General features: G+C 30.6%; 1 protein-coding gene across 1 annotated transcript in view; it reads left to right on the forward strand.

Moving 5' to 3' along the window:
• LOC118191546 (sushi, von Willebrand factor type A, EGF and pentraxin domain-containing protein 1-like) overlaps window positions 1-11,206 on the forward strand; it is a 287,106-nt gene extending 275,900 nt beyond the window's left edge. The window contains exons 39-42 of the mRNA XM_085825956.1: window positions 2,640-2,810; window positions 6,131-6,226; window positions 7,771-7,866; window positions 10,954-11,206. Coding sequence (XP_085682082.1) covers window positions 2,640-2,810; window positions 6,131-6,226; window positions 7,771-7,866; window positions 10,954-10,988 — 398 coding nt within the window. The 3' untranslated portion in view covers window positions 10,989-11,206. The remainder of the gene's footprint in view (window positions 1-2,639; window positions 2,811-6,130; window positions 6,227-7,770; window positions 7,867-10,953) is intronic.
• Window positions 11,207-11,514: the final 308 nt, after the last annotated feature.

An 11,514-nucleotide genomic window follows, 5' to 3' on the forward strand; every position in this document is an offset into this window, starting at 1 on the left:
AATTTGTAAAACAGTACTGAAATAATAACAAACTTTTATAAAAGAATATACGTAACATTAGATACTGCGCACATAAAATGAAAACTTCAGTGTAGCACCTAAACAAAATATATTAAGTAAATTCAGAAATAAAATTAATAATAATAATGGTTAATCTACTAATGATTCAATAGCACCTGCAGTGTAGATAATACAAAGATAAACATAATAGGTATACGTGTGTTCTTAGCAATTACTACTTAATTTAATTCAACATTAGTAATAGCAAGCGTTTATTTCAATGGACAAAATATTACATTACAAAAAGTTACATTACAATAAATACGAACTTACCCAGTATTTCTGCTCCTCCACAGCACGTGCTAACATTCCACTCTATATATACCGCAAAACAATGGCTTCCACCCAAAGCTCGAGAACATCACATGGGCCTACTAACTTTGACGTCACACTTGTTTCTGCAACCTGTCCATTGGCTTTATATCTAGAAGGTACTGCCTTAGGGGGCAATGACGTTATAAGCAAGTGCCCGGCATTGCGGGGGGGGGACTTCAGTGGTTTGCGCTTGTAGTTTCACATACTTTCATCTCGACAGTCGGACTTCATGCACATGGCTCCCCGCTATGAAGCATTAAGCCTATAGAAAATTGTACTCTCAAAAGGCAGACAAATGAAGAAACTAATCGTAGGGTTAATGCCGTGGATGATTTACTGGAAAGTGAGGCTATTAACTGGATGGCAGACTCAAATCCTACAGGACATGACTGGTGAGATGCTGTTGGGAGAGAAGCTGTAACTCGCCTTCCCTGTTACAGAATTCTCTACGACTGAAAACAGTATTACTGCAAGAGTAGACTACTATGACTCACAAATGTCTCATTAATAATATGAGATCATATTGCAAGAACTGTATTAAAGGAAGCCATACCCTCTGTTAGCCTCCTATTCCTATAGCTATCCGCTATTATATGAATTTTTTCGATCTTGCTACATGTTTTAGACCTTTTCGCGCCAATAAGCCTTTTACATGATCGTGTGTGTATATCCTGACTGTTGTATGGTATATTTTTCGTATTATACGAGTAAAAAAATCCATTCAAACATGCCCATGTTCTGAGGATAATCGACCAAATGTGAAAATTCTCTTAATTTTAACATCAGTGTACTTTCTCTTACTTTTGATTTTCTTCTTCAATGGCTGGACAGCCCTGGGTGGGCCCTGGTCTTTTCCAGACATCTCTACTTTTGGCAACTGTTTTCCAGTTTTTAACCTTTAAAATATTAAGATTCTTTTTCGACACAACCAATCTATCTTAGCAGGCATAGAGAAAAGTGGACTCCGTCAGTTACTTTTACAGGTATTACTCTGCCGTACTACTGTACCCGCTGGGCGTTCGGTTGGCCCGCATCAAAAGCCAGCCATATTTAGCCTGTTTCAGGCATTTGCAACATTTCTGAGCTTGCATTATAATCCATCTTAGCAGGGGTCTGCCTCGAGATCTGTTTCCCATGGGCTTTCCCAGAAGGATTTTCTTGCAGCAACAATCTTCAATAATTCTAGGCAGATAGCCAGCCCATTTAAATCTCTGCAATTTGACGAATTTTACAATATCAGGTTGTTTGTAAATTTTATAAAGTTAAAAAAATTCTCCATCATCCATTCACTTGGATCCCACCAAGAATGTAACATAAGATCTTTCGCTCAAAAATTACTCTTAATTTTAGTAATGTTAATTTTATTCGAAATCTGTTAGGTTTAGCCCATTAGCTATCGAGTGGATGAGGCTAGTAGTTTGCCACATGTTCCGCACTAATGGCGTAGGTTTCTACTCCATGTATATCGTGAATAGGAGTCAGTATCTCATAGAAACTCCTCCACAAAGGCATCCCACTTGTTAGGCGTATTGTGCTTTGCCATTATCTAATAAACTCCCTGCGCAATTTTTGATGCATTTGCTTCATTTATTATTTTTGTCTATTATCTATTGCATTACATTAAATGTTATTTATTTATCTTTTCTATTCCATGAAGTTTTATTTAATTAACTTAATAAGATTTAAAGTTCTATTCATTTTGTTCTCATTTCAGTTGGCCTTTAATAAGACTTTTCATTTAAAAAAATTGAGCAAGAGATTAATCTGAATTTATTTTAAACATTACATTTTTACCATACTACATAATAATCAAGCTAAAGCACGTTGACTAGTTTCATTCTAATCTTGATTTTTATCCGCACTTTAAAATGCACTATGCTAAAAATTTATCTTACATATCTAATTTCTTTATCTTACATATATAATTTTAAATTTATCTTACATATATAATATGTATCTGAAGACCGACCAGGAAGAAAAGTTTTTGTTAACAGTTTATTTTGGTATTCGTTACAAGGACAGACTGCAGTGCCTAAACTGACCGATAACTGAAATTTCATTGTGTTATGTTAGCTATATTTGTACAGCAAAGTTTCCTAATCCAGCATTACTGAATAAGTTGTCATTTGTATTAATTTATTTTAATTGCTTTATTATATTTAAAATTGTAGCCACGTTTTTTGAGCATATTATACATCCAACTCCATTACAACAATTTTTTTTCAGGATATCCTTAATATAAATGGTACTTTTTGTTACTATAGGAATGTCTTGTGGTCGTCCAAGAACTAATACTGGTGCAATTTTATTGGGAATGTCTTATCAGTATAGAGATAATTTAGTAGTTGTGTGTCCACCTGGTACTAAAGTCAAAGGGAAGAAAATTCTTTCTTGCTTAGATACCGGAGAATGGGATGGAAATGCAACATGTGAAGGTATGTTTTAATTCATGATGAAAAAATTAATTGTAATAATAAAAAAATTTTTAAAAATCTGAAAGGTTTCAGATTTTAAATTACGTCTAAAGGGGCGGATGTTTTGTGTGTCACCTTTATTTATTAAATATCATGTTTTTTGCACTTAAACCATAAAATTCAGTTCAATAGCAATGTTGCAAAATAATTTTAAAATGAGCATATCTTTACAATTTCCGATACACAATTCCGCACGCTGGAGATATAAAGGTTTTTTTCCCTTCCCATAGAGTGTTGTCATTGCTCGCTTTGAAATCCTCGAGTTTGTTAATCAAAAATTCGTTAAAGTTTTACAAAATATGAAATCGATAATAAAACAAATTCCAAATTTGGTCTTCCACATGCCCACATTCGTATAAGGATTACATCATTCAAAATTTGATGGCTCTATGTACCGTAGTTTTATCAGAATGCGAGAAATTTACATACATTTATGCAGTTTTTTCATTATTTAATTTCTTCAAACATAATGCAGGACTCTAACATTTGGTGGCAACAGTTTGAAAAGTGACGAAATTTCCGATACACAGTCTCGCGCTGGAGATAAAAATGTCCCCCCATACAGTATCGCCATTGCTCGCTTTCAAATCGTTGAATTTCTTAATCAAAAACTCATAAATGCATTACAAAATATGAAATAGATAATAAAACAAATTCCAAATTCTGGCTTCCAGATGCCCATATTCGGGTGGAGGATTACTTTATTCAAAATTGGATGGCTCTAGGTACCATTTTTCTATCACATGCGAGAAATATACATACATTTATGCAGATTCTTCATTACTTAATTTCTTTAAATATAATGCAGGGCTGTAATATTTGGTCTCAACAATTTGAAAAGTGATATGTTGTTTATAGTGATTTGACACAAAATGCCGAAACAAAATTAATAGCCCTTCTGGGCTAATGCTCTTTGGACTAATAATAATATAATCTTATATATTGATGAATAAATAATCTGTAACGAATCATGAAACAAAAGACCTATATAGATGGTAAAGAAAATGTTCTTTGAGGACAGCTTAAAAGAATTAGCTTTATCATTAAGATAAGAGTACTCAATTAAATGTACATTGAAAGTACTTGAAAAAGAGTACATTGAAAAACTATGTAATAATGTTAATGAAAACTGACAAAATAAAAAAACAAATCTTACCTAAATTCCTAGAATTTCGGAAACACCCCTCGTACATACATTTGCTTATGCTACACGAGTCGCAACATAGTAGAAAATACCTCATAGTTTAATAGCATAAAATTAAAATACAAAATTTCGTATAGCCAAACATTTAACTACTTTTGAAATATCAGATTTATAATTGCTACATGCTACTCACAATAATACATCATCAAGGTGAGAATTGATAAGTAGATTAATTAAAAAATTTTAAAAATAAATAAATTTTAGTACTCGCATTAATGAGGTCGATTAAGCGTATCAAATTTTGTACCATTAATTCTAATGTTTGGATGTATGCATATCTCTGAGGTCGGCACACACACCAAGTTGATTTTGGTACATTGTTTTTATTTGAATTAGGAATGAAAAACCTTTCTCTCACAGATACGTAGAAACAAACCGAGTAATAATTTTTAAAGACTCATTGAGAAGAATACAATATTCTATTTTCACTGGCAATGAGGTTCTGAAACTGACCAACCATACCTTGTGCTCGGAATTTCATTGTAAGTCCCATGTGATTCGAGGTTCAATTAAGTGTTCTCTTTCATTCAATGACAGTTCGTTATTTCAAAATCGCTTGTCAATCCGAATTTTTTTTTTTTTTTTTTTTTTTGAAAATCTGCAAAGATCACAAGCTGCTTTATATCAATACACAATAATTGTAATGTAACCTACTTTTTTGTGTATTTACTAGGTGTGACGCAGAAAAAAATGAGGCTGGTCCAATAAATCATTATATTTACAGAATAAGTTCTCCGTGACATTTTCACCTTCAAAGCAGTCCCCTTCAGCATCCACAGACTTCTGCGTTCGGTGCTGCCATTCCTAGTAACAGTTCTGGAACGAGGTATTTAGAAGGCCCTTCGGAAGAATCTCTGTTTTTGCCTGAACCTCTTCAACTGAGGTAAAATGGGTTCTCTTTAACACGTTCACGCCAGCGCGTGCCACCGGTGGCCCACACTAGTCTGTCTCATCGGGTGGTGCGTACCACGGGTGGGCTGCACTAGTGTGTCTCATCGGGTGGCGCGTACCACCGGTGGGCCGCACTAGTCTGTCCTATAGGGCGGCGCGTGCCACCAATGGTACGCATTCGATTGTGTTATTAGACGCTGAAAATTAACATATATTTATTATAAAAACTTTTTAATAAAAATTATAATTAATAACTATTAGCAAACTTACAACTCGTATACAGGTCTGAGCAGGTAATAATCGCGTGCCGCTAGATGAAACGCGGCAAAAATTCGAGCGGCGAAGAACATTAAAATTGGCCTCGGCGTGAACGTGTTAAGCAAGATTTAACTTAATTTATAAGGAAATTAACAAAAGTCGCATGGAGCCAGGACATGTGAATACAAAGGATGCCCCATTACAGTAATGTTTTGCTGGACAGAAACTGCTCGACAGATAGGGCCGTGTGAGCGGGTGCATTGTCCTGATCCAACATCCATTCATCACTCCCAACTGTGGCCCTTTTTTTTCCTAATTTTTTTAGTCTTTTTTATTAATCAACACTACTACATTGAAGTACTACCTGATCACTGGGAACCTACTTAATCATGATGAATGTGCTAGGTGCCCAGCATGTTCATCATCTTCCACACTTTCCCTTCTCCCCTATAAAAAATGCTTATGCCATTCAAACACAGGTGCACGAGACAAAATTTCATCTCCATAAGCCTCGGTTAATATTTGAAATGTTCCTCCGTGGCTGATTTCTTAAGTTTCACAAGAAATGTGATGTTGATTCGCTGTTCGGTTTTTACATTAGACATTTGTTTCCGGCAGAATGCAGTTGCACGCATTCACTCAATGATGCAGTACTCCCAACTGGCGAGATCGGTTAAGTCGAAACTGGCCTCATGGATAGAGGATATGTGTGGCATGATGTTGACAAAACAGTTATTGCCAATTCCACACTTTTTTCAAGCTACACAGTCTTGTTTTTCTTGTGTCACACCTCGTATACTTCAGTTACATTTATTATAATTTTTAGGCTTTTGTGTAGAACAAGAACAATTATTGCTTTATCTTGAGTTAACTGGAAATGAGCATTTCAGATATTTTGGCTATGAAAGGATAAATATTTTTTTTTCAGGTATGTGTACCCGCCCTTGCTTAAATGGAGGTGTCTGCATACCACCAGGATTATGTAGTTGTCCATCTGGGTTTGTTGGAGATGTTTGTCAGCATGGTGAGTTTGAAATAATAGCAAGCCATTCATTAAATATGTTTATCCTATTTCTAATGAAATGGTGAACATAAACAATATGCATTATTCAGTCAGTTTATGTAACGATGCTGTTGTGACAACTCTTAAAAATAATGTTTTTGCCTAAAATACATTTTTAACCAATTGTAAATCATGAATTTGAATTTCTTTCCTTAAAGCATCACTAATAATAATCAATTTTTATCACTCACAATACTATTTTTCTCTAAATTTTAGAAAAGTCTTGAGCTATTATAATAATTATTTCTTTTCAATCATTTTAAATTTCATAAAAAATTAACTTTTATAACACACATAAGTGAAAAATTATTTTTACTATATAACTAGTTTAACTATAGTAACTCTAATGTTATTGTCAGACAAGTGTGAAATCAGTTACAAGTCATAACTATACTAACTACATGCTTGTGATTGCAGCATGTTAAAAAAGACTGCTTTGGTGAAAATTCAAGATATATGAACTAGTATATTATCCAAATCATTAATGCTCTGATATATTTAAAAAGAGTAACTGCAAGTGCTTGATGAAATCATAATATATAAAACTTAACACTCATTTTCTTTTAATGACTGAGTAATTTTATGTGTAGCAGTGTTCCTCTCATTTTTAAACTAGAATGAATGATAAGTGTTCCATAATTAATTCACAGAGCACACATACTAGAAAGATATAAAAGACTACCATTTTGAATGGATGAACAGATACATTACTTTCATACATTACAAAATCAAAAGTTTAATTTCACTAAAACAAGGCATCTCTAATTGAAATCCCTTGTGTATATATAATAATGCTTCAGTTAATAATTTAGATTTCTTTTAAGCCTCAAAACATTCATCAAAACTTCTAAATTTTGTTAAGATGGCTGTTAAGATTTATAACTATTATTATAACTATTATTATTATTTTACAAAATTCTAAAGTAATATAATAATAATAAATTTGTATTTTTACAACCTATTAAAAGCTGCTGCAATCTTTTGCATTCATGTAAGGGTATTTTACTGTTATTCCTGAGTGAACTTATTTATCAGTACCGCTAATATATTGCAGAATAACTTTAAAAAATAAATACAACTGAATTGCTTGTATGTTACAAATATGTGAAAATTTTCTCTCTATATATTTACTTTAAATAACATCTCATTTAAATAACAAATTTTTCTGCATAAACATAATTGCTATTGGTTTAATACAGAATCCAAAAATCAACTCAGGAAACATATTATGATAACAACACATTAATTAAAATATTTAAATTGTATCTGATTCATTGGATCCATAGTAATTGAAAAGGTAGTATTTAACACATTTATAAGTCATCCAAAATAATATTTTAATATATTTTTTTTTATTTTATTTAAAATTATATTGAAATTTTTAATGTTTTTATTCATTGAATAATTATATAACTATAAAATATATAAAAATTTACTATTCAGTTAAGCTTTTCAAATTTTGAAACAAAACTGCTAACCAAATACAAAATATTTTACTTTCTTAGCTGTTTGTATTCTTCCATGCCTTAATGGAGGAACTTGTGTTGGACCATATAAATGTTTGTGCACAGAAGGTTTTACGGGTTCCAGGTGTCAGTTGCGTAAGTATTGTAATTTTAAATTAAAGATATCAACCATATATGTATTACAGTCTTGAGATTTAATGAAAAATATAAAACTTTAATAAAATTAATTTATTTTACATATTAAAATTTATCATTCCATTAGTAAGAACTGAATGAATTGACAGACAGGTCCTGAGACAAAGCAAAAATGATTTGAAGAATGGTTATTAAAAATAACTATTACATCAGAATTGTCAGATAAAAGATGAATTTTATTATGTTAATCCTCAGAATAGCTTGCTATGAGAAATACTGAAAAAGGCACTGCCAATATATACCATCAATTAGAAAAATGTTTATTATTAATATTGTGTTTAATTATTTGTTATTATTAATATAGTGTTATTTCAGAATTCATTTTACAATTTATTTTTAAAACTAGACCATTATGTTGCCAGCCACCTAAAGCAATTATTATAAATATATAATTATGATTTTAATGAACCCAGCTTAAGTAATTTGATGGGTCTAGCTAATTAATAGTAACTTTGGAAGAAAAATAAAATATCTTATACAAAATGGTAATGAACTATACAGAAAATCTTTTATTTTGGGAAATGGTAACACATTTCTTTAAAACTGCTGAGTTCTTTTATTAAATCTGAGAGACAAATATTTTATATTTTTCTTCTTCTATATTGCCGAGTTTTCTGAATAAATTCGAAACAATGCATTGTGGAATGGTAACACAAAACTTTCAAATTACTTTTAGCTTGTGTTCAAAAGTTACTTGAATTCTCATAAAATATGCAATAAATAAAAAAATTCAAAATTTAAAATTGGGGTTTCAAGGTTCACACATTTGGGTGGAGGACTATGGATGTGTGTTCAAAATTTGGTAGCTCTGGATGCCACTGCTTTTCTATGATGTGATTAAACTTGAAAGACAAATATACTGCATTTTGATATGTGGCAACATACTTCTTTTACAACACCAAGTTCTTTAACATGTTGATGGTGGTGTGGATATTCATTGTTCTTTTCTTGTGGCGGCGCTTGAATTAGCAGTCTGTTTCATGAATCCCTCTAGTAAAGTAATAATAATAATAAAATCATACATTTTTTTTTTATTTTATTTTAAATTCATATGAAGGATCCGCAAGGTAGATGAGAAAGCGATGCAAAGAATGCTATAAACGCTTAGCAAGCCTTAATTGTAAGGGCAAGCCGCCCTTTTTGTTTAGCCTGCTTTAAAAAATTGCATAGAAAAAAATTAATAATTATATTTAATTGTATTTAATTTATAAGTTACATTTAAAGTTATTCGTTTTGTATTGAATATTCGATTATAATGTCAAAATGTTAATGTAGACTGTTGAATAATTAAAATAAAATTTTATATTATGTATTGGTTGATATACAAGGGTGACCTATTGGTGAGTCATGCCACCCCACGGAACAGACAAGTATGACCCACTGATGGGTCAGGCTGGCATCAACATGTTAATTAAATATGAAACATATATATCCTATGCCTTGCAGAGTGGAAACAGAAAATTTTTAATCAAAAGTTCATTAAATTCGCACAAAATACAAAATAAATAGAAAATTAATTCAAAATTTTGGCTCTCTGGTGCACATGTTCAGGTGTTGAAGAACTGCATGTGCTTAAAATTTGGTGGTGCTATATACTGCGGTTTTTCCACAATTCAAGGAACATATATATATATATATATATATATATATATATATATATATATATATATATATATACATTCTTTATTATTTAATAGTAGAGATAATATGCATAATGGGTTTTAAAAAAATTCATAAATTTATATTATATAGATTAAAAAGTAATTATTCAGAAATTATAAAATGAGCAAAATGAAAGAGAAAGAAACTAAAACAGATCACAAAAACTGATAATGAATTCAGAATAATGTCTCTAGTTCTAAATAACTCATTGATAGTTCTAATTTAAAAGCGCACAACCCATAAAAGAACATAGCAAGTCTATCTTTATTTCCCAATGATAGATACAGTTATGAAATTTAAATTAATATTTCTTCATTCCTATATGAAACATTTTCATGCTTGTTTCAATGCATTTTCAGTGGTTAGAATGGTAAGATTTGCATTACATATTTTACCAACTGAATTCTTAAATAAATAATAAATCACACATAATTGATCAGAAAAAAAAGAGAGAGAGAACAAAAGGGGGGAATACAGTAGGATAATTCCTAGATACATGAAACAAAAAGTAGCAAAAACTTAACTACATAAGATTTAAAACATTTAATATGCTTATGTTTTAAGCTCAAATGACATTTTATAAGACAAAACAATAAAGCTGAAAAGCACTCTTTATGATATTAATTAAATGTGTGTTTAGAGCTGTGCTTTAATGCAACATGTATTTATCAGTTTTCATGTCATTATTAATGTATAAATTATTATTGTTTAAAATGTTATCAAACTGCTAGAAAATTATCTTCACAGGAACTTTAAAATTCTGATCAGACTGTTAAACAAAAAAAGAAAAAATATTACTTACAGACAGTGTCTGAAATATTTACAAGTACTTTTTCTGTATTAAAATTTGGCAACATTTCTATCAAAAATAAATTTCTTTTGAATGCATAGTCTACCAACTGTTGCAGATTTTTTTTTTTTTTTTTTTTTTTTTTTTTTTTTGCTGGAAGTACGCCAGGAAAGTCCAATTCCCATTTTATAGAAGAAATAAATATTTCTAAGATTTCTCCTTCTTTGTAAATACTGATATTCTTCCTTTATTGTTTAATATTCTTTTTTTTCCCTGACCCTTTTTCATTTGTGTGCGCTTTTTGATTGCTTATGTGCCATGTATTTTAAAAATGAGACTCGCAAGAACTCATCAAAATAGCAAATAGATCTATGCATCTTGGCAAAATTGACTACTTTTCCTGCATATGGATTGATTCTCTTTGTACTTGCAAAGAAACATTGAAGGGATTTAGCCTAAAATGGGCAGAAATTGATAAAAGAATGAACGTTACTAAGAAAAGCAGTTTTTAATTCTTTTCTATTCTTTTATAATTTTTGTGCATACCATTAATAATATCTTTTCTTTTAATTTAGCAACAAGTAGCAGAAGAAGATTTCCATATGGATAATAAAGGGCCATTGTATTTAAAATAAATAGATCATATATCATCAAATGCAATAAGAGTCCCCTATTAAGACAGGGACCAAAACTTTTCAAATCTTTCTCTCAGCAAAGTAAAAATTTATTTCATCTTCATATTGAATGCAAGTTGAAGTATATTTGTAAAAATGTACAATTTAAAAGTTTTATACCTGTAAATGTAAATAAACTTATTTTAAGACTGAATTATATGTTATCCTTGTTACTTTTATGAATATGTATTATGTACGTAATTTAATTATCTTATGGTTATTTATTGAAATGAAAATAATCAATATTTTATTGGAAGGAATAAACTAATACAAAAAATGTATTCATGAAAATATTCAAAATGCATATATTTTCTCTGCATAAATTTGAGCAGGAATGTACATGTTCAACATTTTTTAAATATAAAAAAAAAATTGCAGTTAAAATAATATATCTTTTAAACTGCAAATGTTGAAGAATGTGTTTCTTTGTACTGTGAAGCCAAATGCTTTGCTTGTCGTATT

The sequence above is a fragment of the Stegodyphus dumicola genome, chromosome 10 (genome assembly GCF_044657685.1).
Source record: "Stegodyphus dumicola isolate Sdum_Otavi_A_Nest chromosome 10, ASM4465768v1".
NCBI classification, from domain to species: domain Eukaryota; kingdom Metazoa; phylum Arthropoda; class Arachnida; order Araneae; family Eresidae; genus Stegodyphus; species Stegodyphus dumicola.